This window comes from Cynocephalus volans, chromosome 16 (genome assembly GCF_027409185.1).
Source record: "Cynocephalus volans isolate mCynVol1 chromosome 16, mCynVol1.pri, whole genome shotgun sequence".
Lineage (NCBI taxonomy): Eukaryota > Metazoa > Chordata > Mammalia > Dermoptera > Cynocephalidae > Cynocephalus > Cynocephalus volans.
The window spans coordinates 26,176,231-26,197,895 of record NC_084475.1 but is presented as its reverse complement, the minus strand read 5'-3'; the positions used below and the strand labels follow the sequence as shown (position 1 = coordinate 26,197,895).

General features: G+C 47.7%; 1 protein-coding gene across 1 annotated transcript in view; it reads right to left on the bottom strand.

The window, feature by feature from the left end:
• NTRK2 (neurotrophic receptor tyrosine kinase 2) overlaps positions 1-21,665 on the bottom strand; it is a 326,056-nt gene that overhangs the window by 49,586 nt on the left and 254,805 nt on the right. Inside the window, exons 13-14 of the mRNA XM_063080630.1 lie at positions 17,661-17,833; positions 11,485-11,719 (exon numbers count right to left, since the gene is read on the bottom strand). Coding sequence (XP_062936700.1) covers positions 11,485-11,719; positions 17,661-17,833 — 408 coding nt within the window. The remainder of the gene's footprint in view (positions 1-11,484; positions 11,720-17,660; positions 17,834-21,665) is intronic.

Genomic DNA, 21,665 nt, shown 5'->3' with positions numbered 1-21,665 from the left:
AATAATAATTTACATAAATATACTTTACACCTTCCATGGTGGCGTCATGGCAGTGCTAAGTAGCAGACAGAACAGACTTGGTCAGCTTCTTACTACTATGGAAAGTAAGGTCCAGAGAGGTTAAATGAGTTGTTCAAAGTCACGGGCTGCATGCTTACTGAAGGGGAGAACAGACCCAGGTCTGCTGTCTGCCTGTCTGTTCTTTGGCATATTAATCACATTTGGAAATGACCCAAACCGGGAAAGCTAGGAGGCTGGATGAAAGATCCAGATTCCCTTTTAAGACAAAGGACAGACTGACTATTTCTGAAGCCCCTTTCCAATCTAAAAGCTGATGGTTCTGAAAGTTTCCTCCTTCAACTAACAAAGCTTTAGAACTCTGTTCTGCACAGTGGGCCACTGTCCTAGATGGACCTGCTGTGACCATGAAGGGCAGAGCTCTGAGATACACAGGCGCCCCTCCAACACCTCCCAGGGAGAGGGTGAGAGGAGCTGGGCCGTGCTGAGGGCATCAGGACGGCTTCAGAGGACAGGGCATGGTCTCCTCTGAGAACCGCGCTCAGAGGCCAGCTCCGCCACAGGGCTGAGGGCGATTTCGCCTCTGAATATTATTCTCCTCACCTGCATTGTTAAAAGAAGGCTGAGAGGATTACATGTGAAGCTGAGATATAAAAGGAAGCCAGATATGTTAGTTTTCCTTACAAGACCCAACATCAACCCTCCAAGACATTAATAGGGGTCTTTCAAGATCATAATTGTTTTTACAATAAAGTCTAATGAGTTTTCCAGAAAAATTCACTACTTGCCCAAGGAGAGCTGAGGAGACTTTAAGCACCTGTGGTTATGTGTAGAGCAAAGGCACTGATATTGGATGTCACTCACCCTACAATTTCACCTGAGAGTGAAGCTCCCCCTGCCCTTAACGTCAATCCCTCCAGACTCTTTAGAGGCCCAGGAAGGCGTCTGTGCAGCAGGCGAAGGTGAGGCACGTGCCTCTGTCCCCCTAAGCCTCCACTGCCGTAGCTCTGTCATCAGCAGCATGTGAATGAACCACATCCTCTCTGGGGCTCAGGGCGTGGGCCACACAGCCCGGCTCCGCCGTCAAAGGAGCCCAGCGCCACATTCTCCACCCCCTTGTGAGAAGCTGATGCTGTCGTGGGGCTGTGAGGGAGGAAGCCAGCCTGGAAATGCCATGTAGGGAAGAAACTGTTCCATTTCAGGGTGAGGATTCCAAAATAGCTGCTAATAAAAAGCCTTCATACTGTGACACTTCAATACAGACACCCACAAGGATACTTTGAAAAGCTGTTTGACTTTTCACAAGCCTTTCCTTGCTTTTCCTGTGCAGGGCCCCCACCAGTCACCCACACAGATGTACGACCATGCAGTGAAAGGAAAGGCAACAGGGGTCTGCCCAGACCACCCGCTGGGCTGGGGGAGGCCTGGCTCCTGCCCGAGACACTGCGTTCTGATGGCTTCCACGAGCACGTCCCCTAACTTTCAACCAATGCTACTCCGTCTCTCTCCATCTGCGTGATGCCCTTGACAATACTGACCCAGAGAAGGAGCCCTGCTCTCCTCCCAGGGTAAGAGTGGAGATCCTCACATCATATGTCATTTACCAACTGATCATTAGGAACAGATCTTGGGCTCATTTGGAAATGCCATGAGTCAGTGAATCTAGGCTCTGATGGTAAAGAGGGTAGGATTGGACTGCACGCCGGTGATTAAAATTCAAAGGGCCTTTCCCTTGGGAAGTCCTAAAAATCCATGACTTATGGTCATACCGTCTCTGTCAGGAAAACAAAGGTCATGTTTGAGAGAACTGTTAACAACACCTAACCCACTTTTTGAAGCTTGATAATTAAGACCTGTTGTAAAGTTACCATATGAATCTCATACATGAGACCGTGTTATGTCTTGAGCGACTTTCTGTAAGGGCTCCCGAGCAGGACCAATATAATGGGCCTTACACGTGGTTGCACATCACACTCATCTAAGAAGCTTGTTAAAAATATGAATTCCCAGTTCTCATCTCCCCGAGATGCTGAATCAGTATATCTAAGGTGAGGCCCGTGAATCAAGACTTTGAGAAAAGCGCTCAGGTATTCAGATGCACGGCCAAGCGTGGCGTCCTGTAAAGTGGGGATGTCTATGGAGTAGGGAAGGCAATGCTGCTTTGTCTTCACTGGCATGAAAAGAACGTGAGGAGTTTTCTCACAGTGGGATATCACACGCAAAGTTACGTTAGATAATTCTTAGTGAGGCCCAGTTCAGGATTTGTTCTATCTGGTGTGTAGAATCCCTTAGGCTATATGCCTGCATTAACTTCTCATGATCGCCAATGGGATGATCAAGAAAAGCTGCGGCTACTCTGCAGAGGGATAAATTCTGCTGTTTTATTGTCTTCATGGGTATCAAATATTAAGTTAGGATTTGTGACAATCTCTCGGAGTTTTATAGTTTCTCATACACAATCAAATGGACTAAGCAGAAATTTGAAAGAACTACCTGAGGACAGGATTTTAAGAGAGTTTTACGGATAGCTGAGAAAGGTAGTCAAATTATACTTGGACTCAGGAGTGATTTCCATCCTGAAGACACACTACGCTGGGCAGCATCTTTGCTGAAAGACTTCCAAGAAGAATATCGGACAATCTTTCCTGGAAGCTCCTTTTGGGAAATGGTTATGATCACTAAGAACCTAGAAGTGCCCAGCACTGTGCGGGCCTTTGAAGTTTAAAATTTTAACAAACATTCTGCCCAGAAAACACTCGTCACCAGGTCACCCAGTCTTGTTTATAATTTCAATCATATGCATTACTCTCTAAAGTGAACATGCCCACCTGCTCTTCTTCCTTTAAGGCCCAGATCAAATCCTATTCCTTCCAGAGAACTTTCCGGATTTCATCCCACATGTCCCCCAAAATCGATTTATCTCTATTCTCCAGAACATGTATCGCACTGCCTGATGACAGAGTGATTCATCTATGTCTCTTCTCCCCTAGAGATGTGTGATTTTCTTTAGGGAACAGACACGTCTTACTCAGTACTTACATACTGAAGAGGTTAAGAATTATGAAAGCGTATGTGATACCATCTTGGATTAATCCGGTCATTTTATCCATCCAAGGTGCTCTAACCCTGACCGTGGGGCAAAGACTGTGGGAGAATGTGAAAAGTGTGGAGCATTGTTAATATTCTGCCCACACTTTTTTTTTTCCAAAGCCTTCTTGAACCAATTCACATGTTGAGCCTGGGAAATCTCTCAGTGGTAACAAGTAGACTAAGATAATTTCCTCTTGCTCCATATACACTGGAGATGGAGAAAATCTACTCTCCTACTTAAGTAAAAATCTTGTGTAGGCAGGAAAACTTTAATTGTAGAAGTATTATGTAAATGTAAGTTATTTAATTAAAAAGAAAAAAGAAACTTCACAGGAAGTAGCTGTTTTAAAGAGATGAGAGAACTTGTTTTCTTTTCTGTAAGTGGCTCACCAATAGATTTTGAAATGATGTATTCATCGTCAGGAGAAAAGGCAACTGCATTTGCTTCTAGGCAAGATGGAGTAACAAGGAACAGATTTACCTTCTCAAACTGAAACACCCCAAAATGGCTTAATATATGAAATGTCTGTTTTCATGTACTAGATAGCAGGCAATGAAGGACACTGATCCCCGAGAGAGGAGAAGAAAACGTGGTGAGTCTTATGATTATTCCAGCTCCATTGATTGAGAGAGACAGAAAGGGGAACCCAGGTGTAGCCTGGCAGGCTCCCTATGTCAAGAAGGAGCTGAGAATCTGGGGAGATTAAGGTGGCCAGAGTCAAAAGGACAGAATACGAGAGAAGAGAGAGCTGCACACAGAGAGAACTCTGAAGATCTGCAGAGCACTGAGCTGAGCACTGATCAATGCATGCATTGAGGACCCTATCCACAGCTGAAGGAAGAAATACCCATAGGATCAGAGGAAACAGGGCCATGAACAGTGCTGGCTCCATGAAGCAGAGTGGAGACCTCATGATTCACGGGCCATTGGGTACAGTACACAGTAGGCCCTTGCCTCAATAGTGGAAAACAAGCCCTACAGTAGGCATTACTCTAATCTTACCAATAAATATTAATAGCAACACATAAAGGTATCAAACTGTTCCCATGCAATATAGCTGCATTCCAGAATAAAGTTCAAAAGTATGTACAGGAATACAAAAACATCCAGCATCCGATGAGGTAAAATTCACAATGTCTGGCATCCAACCTAAAATTACCAGGCACGAAAAGGAGCAGGAAATATGACCCACAGTGAGGAAAAAACTCAATCAACAGAAATTGATCGAGAACTGACACAAACTTTAGCATTAAAGACAAATACATTGAAATATTTATTATAACTATATTCCACATGCTTAAAAAGTTAACTAGAGACATGGAAGATATAAGAAAAGACCCACATTGAACTTCTAGAAATGAAAACTACAAAATATGAAATGAAAAATAAACTGGATGACAATAATGGAAAATCAGACATTGCAGGAGGAAGATTATTGAACCCAGAGACATAACAACAGAAACTACCCAAAATGAAATGCACAGAGAAAAAAATATCCAAAAACATAAAATGAGTTCAGCTGCCATGAGACAGCATAAAGTGGCTCAATATAAGTAAAATTGGAGTCCCTAGGGGGTTGGTGGAAGAAAAAGAGGAAATATTTGAGCAAATAATGGCCAAAAAAATCCTAACTGATGAAAACTATAAACCCACAAATCCAAGAAATCCAATGAACTCAAACACAAGAAATATGAATAAAACTATACCAAGTCACATCATAATCAAATTGCCTGAGACCAGTAATAAAGAGAAAATCTTAAAAGCAGCCAGAGAAAAAAGAAGCATTGCATACAGAGAACAAAGATCTCCCACCGAGAAATCGCAGTACTTTATTTCTTAGCAAAACCTGTGTCACTTTGATTTATTGTTCTCAACTTTTACAGGCAGGACCTCATTGCAAATAAAGAAACAAGGGCAATGGTCAGTATAACAGATAATTTCTTTGCTTACCCCAAAGTCATTCACTTTCTTTTGCCCTGTAGTAGAATCCCAGTTTTGTCTGGGTCTTTTATGGTAGAGTGACAAGCCTTTTGCTTCTCTCTTCTCTATGTAGAATCTCAGTTTGGTCTAGCAAATGGTTACAAGCCATCCACTTCTGGCAAGTGAGCTCAGCCCTTGGTCTTGACCCATTTCCAGCCAATGAGGTGTAAGGAGAAGTCTTTGTGGAGGGGATGTTCAGAGAAAGGTGTGCAGAAAGAAACTACCTGCTCCCTGCGGCCACCTTACCTCCTTCCTCCTCTGATTGCAGTTTTGATGTTTGGAGCTGCTGTGGCTGTCTTGCAGCCAGGAAAGAAAGACCAAGGAAATCTGAGTGCCAATCTACAGATCGGACATTGGAAAGCCTCTGAACCAATCCGAAACTGCCCACCTCTGATTCCTGTCACGTAAGCAAAACACCTCCCTATCTGCTTAGTCAAAGTTGTTAGTAGCATATTACCACCTTTGGCTAAACACGTTCCAAACTGCTACGATCATAAGGGAAATCAGAGATTTGAGCCTTTGTCTTCAGGCTCCAAATCTGACCCTCTTTCCTCCATGCCCTAGCTAACTCTCTGTTGCCAGCTTCCTTCTGAAAGCTACTCTGGTCTGAGATGTAAAACTATGAAATGTCATAGGCATGAGAAAGCTGAGATCTGCTTCAAAAATGGGGGAGGGGAGATCTCTCATGACTTTGAAGCATCAGAGTCCTTTTGACCCTTCCAAGCCAATGGGCAATGACCACTTTTCCCTACCTTCATTCCCAGTTGCCCAGAAGCAGACTTAGTTTCTGAATGTAGCACTTCTATGTACACAGTACAGGGGCTCGTGATTTCAAGAATGAAAGACTCAGAAGACTGAAAAAAAACAAGGCAGACTTACCACATCTCCTGCTAACATTCGTCATTAGTTGTGAGATGGAAGGGACCAGAACCTGGGTAATGCATCTCCAGGCCAGCTCTTCCATGATGGCTTTTGCAACTTTCTATAACCCTCATTAAAAGGTCTCAGTAGATTAAGGCTCTGAGGAGTTCTGCAGCAAGGAGAATGATTGAATGACCTTAAGATTGCAGATCTCTTTTATTGAAGCATACCACCAACAGCTCATGGACTCAGTTTGAGAGATCTTGGTCCAGGCAAATCAAATGCGTAAGGAAGTGGAAATATTGGGATCTGTTGGGTGGATTTACTTTCATAGATCATATGACATATCAGAATGCAATCTGATATTTCACTTTCTGGTGTAAAAACTCTCAGTGTCTCCCCAACTGCCAAAAGGACCAAGTCCAAAGTCTTTGGCAGGGCAACCAGGCCCCCGTGAAATCTGATCGTAGCCTAAACAGCCTATTTTGCTAGCCTCAGACGCATGGCAAAGGAGGCCCCATTCACTTGCCGTGCACTGTGATGTTTACACTGCCATCTCTATGTGTCATTTTATATGCCTCCCTCCCCATCCTGGCCCACTCGCCAATAGAATAATTTGGGGTTTATGTCCCAAGTACCAGCTCAAATGTCATGTCTCTGTGAACCCTACTCTGGTTTCCTAAAGTAGACTAGAGAATTCCTCTTAGGGGTTGCCAGTACCTATCTCCATTACAGCATTTATTATACTGTATTGAAATGTCTAAGTAGAGCCCATTTGTCTTTTTTATCTGGATGCCTTTTGTATCTACTACTGCATCTAGCACATAGTAGTTTCATAAACAGGTGGTGAATGAATGAATGAATGAATGAATAAGGGGACTCACACTCATCCTGTTGCAACTCCAAAGCATATGTAAAAGGTTCTTAGGAAGGCTTGAATACAAATTAAACCAAATTAGAATCTTGAAACAATTTATGCAAATCTGGTTTAATATAGAATTAGTCTGAACTCAATGTTCTGGTTTCTGCTTGTCAGACAAGTTTCTCTGAACTGTGCTCTCTCCAAGTGTTGTGAAAGGCATGAATTGAAGATGATTTCATAAAATAAACAACCTCTTATGTTTCTGAGGCCACTTTAATCAAAGGCATCCAGAGAGGCCTACAATGGTTCATGTGAAAGTGAAGAGTCATTGTGTAGGTAGTACATAGTGATGAAGAAAATAATGAAATGACACACGTGAGTGAGAGTTAACAACCTCGAGGACATTTCTCTTTGAGAAAGGGATTGAGTTGCTCCTTAAAATGAACATTGTGCCTGGTTTCCAGGGTTCTAGACAGAGCATACCAGAGGCAGTTTTGCTGCTGTAGTAATAAATGGAAATAAGTTTTAGCCTTGGACTCTTTACCACAAAGAAATTTTCTGAGATAAGTATGTCCCTTTATCCCTAGCTTTACTTCCTGAAGTCAATGCTGCTAGCCTCACAGCCAGACCCAAATGCAAATCTAAGCATCATTGTACTCACCTACAGGGTTAAAAAGACATGCTCAAAAAGGCTTTTGCTGATGGATGTTCTGTCAGGAAACATTTACTGACCACCTAGTGCATGACACGCACTGTGCAGTTTGTGCAGATACAAAACTGGATAAGACTCATCCTCACATTAGTAAAAGAGACATAGATACGAACCAATTTGCATGATGCAGGGTACTCTGTGCCGTAAAGCCTACTTATGTAAAGTACTGCAGGATCACAGACTTGTGAGCAACTACTCTGCTTGGAGGAAGTTGGGGAGGAGGGGAAACTGGAGTTTCCTCTTATGCTGCTCCTCTTGGAGGAAACAGCAGCACAGCAAGACACTAAAACACTTGTGAAATGCGTCTATCTACCAACCCACCTGCACATACCTACCTGCGTATATCTACCTACCTACCTATCTAGAAATGTTCATGTTACATAAAAATATTCCTTAAAAATAAACACATTCTTTTTAAAAAACCAAAATATGATAGTTAACTCTTGATTATTTATCTGCTTGTCCAGTTCTTTTACATGATCTAAACCTTCTCTTCCCTTCAGTGGCTGAGGACTTCATTTTCTCGTTCATCAATCTTCTCACTTCAGGGTGGGCAGGGTAAGGATAAAGGTGCTGAAGTTGCAATCAGTTCATTCGGCTACTTGTTACAGCAGCTGGCTTTAGCATGGCACACCGCTTTTACCCTGAGCTCAATACCCTGGTACTGGGCACCTAACGATGACTTCTTGGACTTTGTTGCTGATATTGTTTTAATACTTGAGGATTCTGACCATGGCCTTGCTTAGCCAAGCTACATTCATTTGCTTCTTTAAAAGTCTACTATAAATCAATTTGTCTATTCTGCTTCCTTTTCTTCTTAAGTGGAAGATGAATTAAAGGGTAAGACTTCTTAAGACCCCGACATAAAGTTAAAGCTCAAGGAGAACAAGATTTAAAAGCCAGGGTTTCAGATATTTGGGGCTCTCCACTCACCAACAGATCACATTCATTTTAAGCACATGTTAGATCCAAATAGTGAAAAACACCAGAGTGCACATTAAAAAAAACTTCAGTGGACCCACTGTGGCACAGGAATGACCGAGTAGAGTGAAACCCGAGGTCTCTGATAGGCAGAATGTGACAGAAATCTGGTTCAGATGCTTCCTAAATGTCAGATGTTGCCAGTGGAGGGAAGGAATTAAAAAAAATAAATAAAAGACTGGTACTGTGGAGCTGCTAATTAAAACAATTCAGAGAACATAAATGCTAGAGGAATTTTGGACCTGCCACGTCGGGCTGGTTTCAACGCAAATGCAATGTTCTGATTTCTCCCTTCATTGAGAAGGTATAATTAGCTCAGCTGCAACAGGGTGGGAGCCCTGAGGCAGCCGCTCTCTGATGCTGCCAGCTCCCGCATGACAGGGGACAGCTGCCACCTGCCCCGCCTGCCACGATTGCACAGAGCCATGGCCACCCCATGAGGCTGCTCACAAGCCACCATGTGCAGAAAGCCTAGGCTTCTAGTGGGATTGGTTCTTGCTTAAAGGTAAGGGACAGAGTCGACTCCATATCCAGTTGTCACCCTTCCATTTAAGATGGCCTTGGCTAACACCTCCCTCGTTACTGTGGTGGAAGGATTTTTAACATTGGCGATGGCATCCGCCATCAGCTTCAGCAACTCCTCACCTTGGAGTTTGATGCAGGCTGTTGGGGAGCACAGGAAGAAAATAATAAAGAAAAACTGACTTAAGGTGCTGGCAAATGAGAAGAACACATTACCCCAGCTATGCAGACAGAGAAGATGACTAGACACCATGACGGGAATGGGTTTAAAGCTACGCTTATACATGACCCTGTAGGTGAATAAGTAGCGTGGAAGCAACAGTGCTCTGGGACATAGTCACCGTAAGATGCACTGGAGCACTCAGAGCACAACGTCTGCCTGTCCATTTGACAAACCCAACTGAATGGACCTCATTGAAATGTTATCCCCAAAAGCAAAAATATCCCTAGAAGCAGTTCTGCGATAATGCACACTTTCATGAAACCAAAAGGCGGACCAACATTTTCCAATTTTAGAGAAGGCAAAATATAAATTGTAATTTGTTTGTTTTCCTAGTGCTATAAAATTATCAGGTCTTCTACCATCATCCTCTCCCCTACAGTCCTCTCATCCCTCTAACAGGAGCCAGTGTGAGTCTGGCTGCCCTTCCTCATCGTCAGTGGAAAGGCAGACACACAGACACACAGATCCTGCAGCTGCAACTGCGCAGTGTGACCATCAGGAGGGGCTGGGAGGGTGGTGTGAGATTAATGTGGTGGCTGAAGCACATTTCTTAATGACTGGGATAGTTCCAAGAACATTTCACAAATAAAGGAACTTGGATTTATTATTTCCTCCAATCAATTCAGAAGGAAGTACTTGAGGACCTTGTCACCTAAGTGGAGGATTTTCTTTTTAGCAAATGTTAATAAAATATGGTAGACAGCAAATGTCAATGTTTTTATAACGTAAATGACTAAGATTAACTTCCTATGTTCATCATGATGGCCACTATTTTGTTAGTATTTTCTTTTTCAAGCTTTTTTTCTTTTTTGAGCTATAACTCACATACCATAATATTTACTATTTTAAAGTGCACAATGCTTATCAAGGTGGCAAGGGAGGAACCAGCACAAAACACTCAACAGAGGAATCTGCAGCACGGCCATGCACGTAACTGCAGCAGAGCTGGTCCCACCAAAACACAGAGGCTGCAGGGGAGCGGGGCTGCAGGAAGGAGTGTGGGAAACAACCCGAAGAGACAACTCCTTAAAAATAAGTAACACCTGGAAGAGCAGAGGTGGGAGAAGCGTCTTCCCCAGCCCTGCCCTAGTATGCAAGTTAGCCAAGCTCTGTTTTGTCCTCCTGGGCTTTGTACACCCAGCACATTGATTCCTTTCCTTCCTCTCCCTTTGAAAGTCAAGCAAAACAAACAAGAAAATCAAATTGAGGGTTTGAGGTTAGTAGAACACACCCCAAACCGTCACTCTAAATAGCATCGCTTCAAGACGTGTCCCTTTTCTCTCGTATCCAAGTCCCAAGACCTCAGTTAACAAATCTGTCATACCCAGGGGGCCAGTTCCAAGTAATCAGTGGATGTGAATGATTGTCTATAACGCTACCTGTCGGTGATTTGTAGGGTGGAGTCACCGGGCAGACGGGGTAGGATTACTCAGGAGCAGGCAGGATGGAACCTCTTAGAACTCACCCAGAAGGTCACCAGCTAAGGCACTTCCAACCAAGGTGGTCTGTGGGAGACCTTCCAAGGGCCAGCTTACTTTTATTTATGTGAACAAGCTCATCTTAACTCAAACCTCAAACAAAGGCTCCTGGCATAATTTTACAGAATCAAACTCAAACCTCAAAATGCTTTAACCTAGTGTCCACCGGGAATTTTCCTGAGCCCTCAGGTTCCCCTGGAAGAATCCTCATGCTGAGGACTTTTGGAGATGACACACACCACTCTGGAGAGCCACAGAAAAAGCAGGAGGGGTGTTATGGGCTGAACTGTGTCCCCCCAAAATTTACATGGTGAAGATCTCACTCCCAGTACCTCAGGATGTGACTCTATTTGAAGAGAGCTTTAAAGAGATGATTTAGTAAAAATGGGATCATTAGGGTGGGCCCTAATCCAACATGACTGGTGTCCTTATACGAAAAGCAAATTTGGACATACAGAGGCACACGAGGGGCCCATGCATGTAGAAGAAAAAAGAAAAAAAGACCATGTGAAGACACAGCAAGAAAGAAGCCAGCTGCAAGCCAAGGAGAGAGGCCTCAGGAGAAATCGGACCACACCTGCCCACACCTTGGTCTTGGACGTCTGGACTCCAGAGCTGTGAGAAATACAATTCTGTTGTTTAAGTCACCAAAACTGTGATATTTTGATATTTTGTCATGGCAGCCCTAGCAAAGGAACACCACGGGGGATCCCCAGGAAAAGAGGGCCCTGGGGTCTCCTGGGCCCAGCTACTCACCCTGTAGTAGTCAGTGCTGTACACGTCCCGGGACATCCCGAAGTCCCCGATTTTCACCAGCAGGTTCTCCCCGACCAGGCAGTTCCGCGTGGCCAGGTCGCGGTGCACGAAGTGCTGGGACGCCAGGTAGACCATGCCCGCGGCGATCTGCTGGGCGATGTGCAGCATCTGCGACTGCGTCAGCTCCGTGGGCGGGTTGCCTTCGGCCATCAGCACGGCGTCAGGTCCGTGTGCCCTGCGGGGGACACGGGGGGTGCGCTGGGGCACAGCTCATCGGCTGGAGGGGCCCCCCCAACTGCTGATGCTGGAAGACAAAGTGCTTCCCCCGCAGCTCTGCTTCTTAAAGCCCGAGGTCACCCAGGCTGCTGCATCTCCCAAATATCTCAAATTCCCAGCCCCCCCCCCCCAATACACAGGTTTACGTTTTAGGGGCTCCAGAACTCTGCGGGGTCAGGCACTGGCAGAGCCCGGACCCTGACAAGCACAGGTGGCCGATGCAAAGGAAAAGCAGAAACAAACACTAGCGGGGACGTCGGCTGTCCTGAAGGGAGGTCACAGAGCCCAGCAGGGTCCCCTGTCCTCGCAGACGCGCTGCAGCCGGGCGTCCCCTGCCTGATCCGAGTCCCCTGATCCGAGTCCCCTGATCCCAGTGCCCTGGTCCCAGTCCCCTGGTCCCAGTCCCCTGGTCCGGGGCGCACTGGTCTCCCTCGAGACCATTTAGCGGGGTCCCCGGGAGCTCTCGGCCTGGCCGTCCGTCCCCGGTGGAAATACCGTTTCCTTCCGCCCCCGCCCCCGCCCTCCGGCCCAGCACGTGCACCCACCAGCACGGAGCGCCCCTGGAGTCTTGGCACACTTGCTCTCTGGCTGGGGGGAGATGTACTCTGCCCTATGGGTGGCGGGGCTCGTGCTCTTGAACCTCTGTTCTGTCCTGCACGGCCCCCCACAACCCTGCGCTCCCGGGGGTCCGAACACGGCCATGGGCTCCGGGGAGGGGGGCTCCGGGGTCCCGCGCGGGGAGCCCAGCCCGGTGTCGCTGACCCGGATGGCCCGCGAGGGCGCTGCAGGGCCAGGAGCGCCGAGGCCTGTCACAGGCCACCTCCCGGCAGAGGCGAGCAGGGCGGAGATGGGCTCCTCCAGAGGATTTTAAATAAACTTTAATGTGGGTGGCCCTGTCTGCAGGCTCCCAGAACTGCGTGCGTATATAAAAGTGACAGCGCCAGAATTATCCAAGAACGCATGTGGCATTGTGACCGACCCCCACCCATCTGATGAGCATCCGGCCACAGATGCGCCCCTTCTTCCACCATCACTGCGATTCTTCCTTTCTTTGATTTCCAAAGCATGCTGTCACCAGACCTGTCATTCTTGTATTCTCAGAGAAGGGACAGGAGACGAGGAGTGGGGGAGTCTCCCAGGCCCCCCAGCATCCAGCACCACAACTCTGGGGGGCCTTTTAAGGTCTCTGGTCTGTGAGTTCCTCATTAGTCAAAATGCAAAGGGACTTTATGCTGGGTGATCCTCTAGGTCCCTCGGTCTCCAAATGTCTGTCTGGGTTTAACCATTCCCTGGGGAGGACCTCCTGTTTCTGCATAAGGCTAGTCCTAACATATTTCACCTCCACTCAAACCACAGTCCCCACCTGCCTCTTGTCACACTGAGGAACAACACCGTGGAAATGTTTCGGGGTTTTCTTCAGCTCAGAATCTCTTACTGGAAGTATGAAGGCTGCAGCACAGTGGCAAAAGCTCTGGGGTATCTGAGCTGAATTGGATCCTGCCCCAGTATACTAGCTGCGTGACCTCAGGCAAATTACGTAATGAGCCTGTTTCCTCATCCCATAAAATGCAGATAGGAGCTGCTCCTTCTTAAGGGCGGTGATGTGAGAAGGGACTGAGAATCTGCTTGAATGGTGCTTCACCACCTTTGCGAGGAAAGCCACAGAGAAAGACTTTGCAAACACAGGTTCTCTTTTAAAAAGAAGTGGAGAGGTGCTACGAAAACACAAGCTATCTTCTGCACATTTCTTTTTACAACTGGCGTGTAACAGAGCTCTTCAGGACACCAAAGGGCCAGCCCTCTCAACCCCACCAAAGGTTAATCAAGCCTGACCCTTTCCAGCACTAAGAGAGAGGGCAAGGGAAAGTGAGGATGTTTTCAATTGTTTAACTCTGCAGTAATCTCACCACGAGGAGAAGAACCTAGGGGTCCACCTAAACTAAGGGAAATCCTGAAATAAAGACTCAGAGATTCTGAGCCAGGAATCAATCTTCAGAGATTTAGTTCAAAGGGTAAAATAAGTTGTTTACTGGCCACAGTCTTATTTCAGCCCCAGAAAACTGGACTATTCCAAGTATTGTTGGAAGCAAAGACTCCAGGGTAGAGGAAAAGTTAGAAGCCAATGCAGAAAGCCAGTTCTGCTCAAAATCCTATATTCCAGCCTTCCACTCTGCACGCACGAAGGCTGATGGCCCTCAAACGCCTGCAGCACTTTGTAGTAGCTGGTGTGGGCTGGAGAGACACCTGCATTTTAAAGTCTTTCCCCTGCTTGTTTCTGGGTATTTGAACAAGGCTTATTTAACTGAAGAAGCCTCTGGATGCTTTCTTTGAGCAGAAACTTTTACTGTAGAAAAGGGGTAAGTGAGTTTTCAAAACAAGTTCTTATGGGGGGCATAAGTAAAGTTATCACTCCCCGGATTCTACTGCAGTTCTTGGAAACAAAAAAATTTCACCTTTTCCAGGAGAACATTCCTTAAGAGGTGAAAAAGCACCATCAGCAGCCTGGCTTGGGGAGCAAGTAGCGGTTCATGGGGCCTGGCAGGGGAGGCTGCTCAGCCTTCCTCATCTTGTTCCCTCCAGCGAGGGTTACAGCAGCACTTCACCACTCTGCTCCAGCTCTGGAATTCTCTAGAACACTACTGACCACCCCCCCCTTTTTTTTACAGCCACCTCAGCAGGAAGGATTGCATAGTGGTTTAGACTATGGACTTTGCAGTCAGGGGCTGCAGGTTTGAGTCCCAGCTCTGTCACCTTCTAACTGTGACTCCATTTCTCCAACTGTAACACAAAAATGATGGTAATAAGAGTTTATTAGGTTTATACAAGTTAAAAATTTTTTACGCTCAGAAAGACTCAAATATTAGTTGTTACCACTTGGAAAATACTCATCTCTCTTTCCCCTAGTTAGCAGGAAACTCAGGACAGATTCTAGGAGGAAAACTGGAATCCCCTTGAAAGCAAGGACTGCTTTATTCCTCATTTCTCCCTCCACTTAGCACAAGAACTGACCACCATGGTGCTCAATATGTGGTTTTTGGATGAATAAAAAGTGGGATAAGAGACAACATCTATCTTTATAGGGCAGTTCCAGTGATAGTCAGGGACCTTTCATGGCAGCTAAGTGCCCGGTTCCCTTTCAGAAAGAGGAAACACTCTTTCTGTATTTGCAGCACGTTAATGTGCCCGAGAACTTGATTCTTGGCACGGCGAACCTCTTGTTCCCAGAGTTTAGCAGATTCTGAAATAAAGCAGGGTAGGCTTCCAATCGCTCCGCACCCTGTGCAAGATGCCAAGGGAGAAGCAGGTGCCTGCTCCTTCCAGAAGACGGGAAGAAGAGCTGGGGAGAGGCCGACTGAGCCAGGAAGGGAAAGGGTCAAGTTGCAACACACACACACACACACACACACACACACACACACACACACACACACACACACACACACACTGAACTCACAGAAGCATTTAACTGCATCCAGGTGAGTACATCTGGATTTATTATTCTACAGTTTTTGGAAAGCACCATGTTGAATTCGGGTAGTGGCCTGGTGCATGGGAACAAGGGGAAAATATTTCTCCTGGAAGCCTCTAGACCTCAACCAAATTCAGCTTCTTTTCTTCCTTCACGTTTGATCTGACAAGACTGTGCAAAAGCTGCCATTGCCCCTGTCCTATTACCTACAAGAAAAAGTTTGCCAACCTAGCATGACGCATTAGGATTGCCTCAGAATACCACAAATTGGCCACATATTCCCAATCTCACCTGGCATTCCTTACCCACACAATCACAGGAAAAGCGGAGAATGGGGATCCGTCCCAGCACAGGAGGACTAAACTGCCCATGTATCCACAAGGCTAGAGATGGTAAAAATGATCCAGACAGCACCAGCCATGAGATGGCATTTCTAAAAACAGCAGTCGGTTCTCCCCCATCCACTGTTCTCGCAGTGACTGACCAATTACTAAACTACATAGTGGCTGAATCTTCTAGCATTTGCATGAAGTAATCTGGGGCCGATTTCTGTGCAAGGCCCTCTTCAGTGCTGGCAGAAACCAGAGGGAGACAGAGGCCTGGGTGTTTCCCTAACACAAAAGGCATGACTTCACCAGGATTTGGAATCTCTCAACCAAAATGCAGAGGAAAATGTGGCAGAAATGAAGGCTTGGGGGACAACATTTATCGATCACCTCCCAGCCAACAGTGCTCACACTGCTCCTTGAGATGGATATTGTTATACCCTTTTTACAGGAAATTGAGGCCAGCAAGGGCAGTCTGCCTCTTTCCTGTTGCTCCAAATTTATACTATCTACCAAGATATCACAGGTAGCACATTTACTAGTCTTTGAAAAATGAAAGCCAGCTAAATTTTAAAGAAAATAGCATGTTAGGACCAGACAAGACTTGGAGAGGATCTAACTCAGACCCACCTGACAGTAGAGGGGTCCCCAGCGGTGGGTACGGAGTAGGAAGTAGACCCCAGGTCTCCCGACCCTCACTCCTGGGACCTCTGCCTCTTTAGAGGTCTTCCATTTGTGCTCTGCTTAATGCAAATAACAGTGTCGCTTGGCTTCCTTGGCCGAGGACTATCTGCGCAGCACACTTCTGTCTCTCGGTAGACGTGGGAGGACTCTCACCATGGGCCCCACCAGGGCGGCCACCAACTTCCTCCATCTCAACAAGCTCAGCTGTCTTTGTGATGGCTGGGGCAGCTGGTCGACCAGTAGAAATCATTACTAGCAGAATTCAAGCATCTGCCTATTCAACACTTCCCGTTTGCTCCAACGCCCAGAGCTCTCTATACTTACTCTAGTCCAGTCCTCATGCCTGCCCTGCTGGCACCATGTTATCATCGGAACAACTAAGAGACTTGCCCGAGCTCACTCAGCTAACAAATGCTGTGGCAGAGGTTGAACTTCCACTCTGTCTGGAGGCTGAACTCCCTGCTCGTGTTCTCACACCACGGTGTCTCCTCCAGAGTTAGGCACACGGTTGCTCGTGTCGTGCCGTGCTAGCCTCTCGCTTGCTCTGTCTGTGACTCCTCCCAGTGCACCACCTGAGGAGGGGACTTCTTGAGAAGCCTTTGCTGAGTTAAGACCCAATTAGGTCAATGCTAGAAATCCATGTGACACTAACCCAATGAGTAGCCCAGTGACTCCTTTTCACACTCAGTGTTTTTCTCTTCCTTGCTTTGACTTCTTCTAGAGACCTTGCTCATCATGAAACCCCTCAAGGTGAAGCCATCCATCTTTTCAAGACAGGATCTCAACGATACCCACACCCCTGGGTCCTCCGTGGTCATGTCAAATGCTGCTTTGCCACTTTCTTTCTAAAGCTCTTGCTCTTCGGAGTCTGTTCTTTCCACTGTGGATCCTCTGAACTACTGACCTCCTGGTCGTTCTCTCCATCTTCAAAATCCAAACCCCACCCCAGACTTGCCTCCTCTGGCTGCTTTCTCCTTGCTCCCCCTCATGCATCCCACAGTCTGGCAACCTGACTCTTCACGCTCCCCTGACCAAGCACCTCCCTGTGACACTTGCTGCCTGAGCTCTTGCTGCTTCCTTTGCCTTGGGTAACGTTCTTCTCTTGTCTGCTCAGCAAGCTCCTACAGATCCTCCAAGGCCAGTCCCAAATGCACATGACATAGCACTTAGTACAACAAATGCTCCGTAGATGCTGTTTGCATTGAGTGGAATCACTAGCATCATGTTATATAAAGTCAGCTGATTAAGGAAAAAGCACAGCCGTGGCCTCCTTTCTCCTCTGGTCCTTTCTCTGCACGCGCTGGTGCAGTTACCATGGAAGGCCGTTCAAGAGAAAGGTCCAGGGCTCCCCGCCCTCCTTGGAACTACCAGTCCTCACCTTTGGGCTGCCGGGTCCACCCTCTCCCGACCACTCCCCGTACCTGAGGAACTTGTTGAGGTCCCCATGCTTCATGTACTCGAAGACCATGATGAGCGGGTCGCCCTCCACGCAGACGCCGTAGAACTTAACGATGTGCTCGTGCTGGAGGTTGGTCAGCAGCTCGGCCTCGCGGTGGAAGTCCTTGCGCGCATTGTCGCTGGCGTCCTTCAGCGTCTGGGGAGGGGCCGGGGAGAAGACCGGCACTTGTTAATGGACACGAGGATATCCAAGGGAAGGGTGTGCCGAGAGTTACCTTAGTGGGACCTAAGATTGCTGAACAGGAAGGACATTCATCTCATTTATTACACAAAAGACCGGAAAACTGCCTGATTCCTGCAGAAGCAACGTTTGTGTCAATAACTGAGGAATAATGCCTTATGGGTACGCAGTGCTTTAAAGTTTATGAAGATGTTCGCAGATGTTCTCATAAGTTACCGACAGGAGCTTCATCCTTTCTAGCCCTGGTCTAGATACGGTGACTGCTGGGGGGCTTCTATCCCCTTTCGGTGCCTGTTGCGCTGTCTGTGATGCTACATGCAGCTCACCTCTGCTCATACAACCTCTTAAAAACTATATGTTGTGAAATGACTCAGTAGAAAGAAGAGTACAATGAACCTTCACAGACCTATCTTCCAGCTTCAACAGTGATCATTTTGCCAGTCTTTATGTGACAGTCCCAAGTGCCCTCCCCAGGTCTGTGCCCACACACACATCGCTGGCTCATGAAACACCCTTCCTTGTGAGCCACAAGAAGACCAGCCATGCTGCCAAGAGGAAGATGCCCAGGAGCATGCCAGCAGGGCTCTGGTGCCTTCAGTTCTCTGCTCAGACCACTCTGCCACACAGAGTCATAGTAGGGCAAAGCTGGCATCTGCCATGTGGAGGCTCACAATGTGCTGAGGTCTTGCCATGTGCCCATCACTGAGCTGGAGCTGTAGCAGCATAAAGAAGATGCTGACCCAGATCCTGGCCTCAGTGGCTTATGGGCAAATAGGCACTTATATATGTTCCTAAGTAACTATAATTCAAGTTCAAAACCCAGATTCCTGAATAAACCAACTTCTGCACCTCTGTCCAGCTTGATCCCCTGACACTACTCTCGATCCCAGGCTTCTACCTTAGAACTATGTGCAGCTCCCCAGTGACAAGGGGCCACGCCTCCCAACCTCTGCACGTGTCACTCCTCTGCCTGGAATGATCACTGGTGTGGGAAGTTGAACCCCCCTGCAGATTAAGGGTGTCCACATTCTAATCCCCAGAACCTATGAATATTCTACCTCACATTGCAGAAGGGATTTTGCACATAATTAAGTTAAGGATCTCAATGTGGGGAGATTATCATGGATTAAACAGGTGGACCCACTGTCATCACCAGCGTCTTCATGAGAACAAAGAGAGAGAAGACATAAGGACAGAAGCAGAGATCAGAGAGGAGATGCCACACTGCTGGCTTTGAAGACGGAGGAAGGGGCCATGAGCCAAGAAATGTGGGTGGAAAATCTGGAAAAGGCAAGGAAACAGATTCCACCCTGGAACCTCCAGATGGAACCAACCCTGCTAACATCATGACTTCTGCTTAGTAAAACTGATTTCAGATGTCTGACCACCAGAACTGTGAGAGGAATCACTTGTGTTTTGTTAAGCCACCGAGTGTGTGGTAATTTGTTATAGCAGCAATAGAAACTAATACACCTGGCTGATCTCCAGCAGTCCTCCAAGACTTGGCTCAGCCCTCCCATCTCTGGGAAGTGCCACCCCTCATTGCTGACACATCCTCTCCACCCCCGGCCAGCTCAGATGACCCTCGTAGGTGCCCCTCATATTATCACTATGGCATAGCCAACCACAGTATGTTCTAACCACATATTTACCTTCTTGTCTCTGGGACAGACTGTGAGCTCCTTGGCCCAGGGATGGCACCTTTCATCTCTGAACCACCAGCACTGGGCTCAGCACAAGGCACAGGGTGGGTATTTATTCAATAGATGTTTGTGGAATGAATGACAAAGGCCTCAGGAACCAAATGCTGAGAGCGAGCAGAGTCCAGAGAGGGAGCAGTTGCTTCCAGTTGAGGGGTGAGGAGGCGGGAAGCCTGCGGATGCACCTGGGAAAGTGTGTACATGAAGCCTCTCCGGAGAGACTGGCATCAGTCACTGTCGAGGTTAGACGGCAAATGTGAACACCCATACCCACTTAAAGTGCCTCATTCCTCTGTCATCCCTCAGATATGCACTGCCTGCAAAACTGGTACCAGGTCCAGGCTCCAGGAGCATGGCAGGTCCCTGCTGGTCATCCTGTAGGTCACTGCCTTGACTCTGCTCTCCCTGTGGGGCTGCTCCTGGCCTGGACCACCTGTGAACCTGGGATATGCCACAGGCGGAGCTCCTGGGGCACACGTCTGAGGTGGAGGTGAGCAGGGAGACATTCACTGGGGCGTGCTCAGGATCAGTGCCTGTCGCAGGGACTGGGCGGGGGAGCTGAGCTGTGGGGACAGTCTCAACAGGAGCCTCATCTGGCCCTGCAGGATGACCCCTCAAGCCTCTGGGCTGAGGGGGCTGAGTTACTGGATGGGGGCCCCCAGGAGGGGAGTGGACTGGAGTGGAATTGCTGAGCCCCCTTAGGGGCAGGCGGCTGAGGACCGTCTGTCAGTCTCAGCCTCCCCAGCAACTGGGGAGCGGGCCCTTCATTCCTGATGGGTGCTGGTGGCTCATCACCGAGTCCACCCAGGATGGGTTTTTGGTGTGCGGTTTACGACACCTAGGGCTGCTCTGCACACAGGACACCAGAGGGCCTGCAGGGCCTGCCTCAGGTCCGCCACAGAAAACAGTCAGGTGGTGGAGGCAGGTGCAAGATCGCAAGTGTTATCTGTTGCCGTCTTAACAGAACCGAGCATTTTCACTCACTTCCTTTAGCAGGACTTACAGTTCTTTCCCCAGTGGTGACCAACCCAAGGAGGCAGGATTAGACGTGTAGTTTTCCCTAGGCCAGAGGCAGTGGCTTCTTACGCCAAATTCTGGGGAAACAATTCAGAAAAGGGTCTGGTGATGGGACTTGCCATTTTCACTTCAGTAGGTGGTTTTCTGAGCAGTGTCTGCAGGAGCATCACCAGCTCTGCTTGGAAAAGTGAGCGGATTTGGGCCAGCAAGTGCCCAGGGAGGCCATAAAGCTTCAGTAGGGCTGTTGCCATGGACACCGCACATTTCTCTACTTAACAACAAATGCAACAGAGGCTGAGAACCTGGGGTCTGGGTCTCTGCTCCCTTGAAGCGACGAAAACTGGGCTTGTCACATCCCCTCTGCCTCCCTGTCACACAGGGAGGTGTGATGTGCTTGTCTGGATGACCTGCTTAGGTTGGTTTTACCCATGGGCCTGCTTTTGGCTGCTTTCCACCCCCACATCCCCCCCACTGTTTTGTTTTGCTGAACTTCTTGGTAGAAAAATAGCAGATGAGGCAAGGAGATGGACTTGGAGGAGATGGAAGTGTCATCTGCCGGGTCCTTCCCCTGGGCTCACAAGCAAGACACACACACACCAGAGCGTTTCTCACACCTAGACTTACATTGCGGTTTTTGGTACATGTCTGTCTCCTCTGCTGCCTTTGACAGCAGAAGTGTGTCCTGTTCACCTTCTTACCACTGGCTGCCTAACCCAGTGCCATGCAAGTAAAAGAAGCCCTGACATGTGGGGTCTGTGCACAGTGGAGAAAGAAAACAGTGGGGGAAGAATAAAAAGTGGTGGTCCTCTGGAAAGGGGGGACGTGGGCCCGAGTAAGGAGCAGAAAGACAGGAAGGAAAGAAAAGAAAGCAGGCTCAGAACCTGCTCGCAACACGGAGGGGGCCACCCCACGCACTCTCTCCTGGAGAGCTGGCCCCAAATGTCTGTGTCCCCCTTCCAGTCCGAGGGCAAATCTCCACAACAGTGGTGCTCAGAGGCAAGGAGCTCCAGCTCAGCGTGCAAAGATCCAGGCTCACATCCTGGCTCTGCCCTGGACCTCTCTGAACTCTG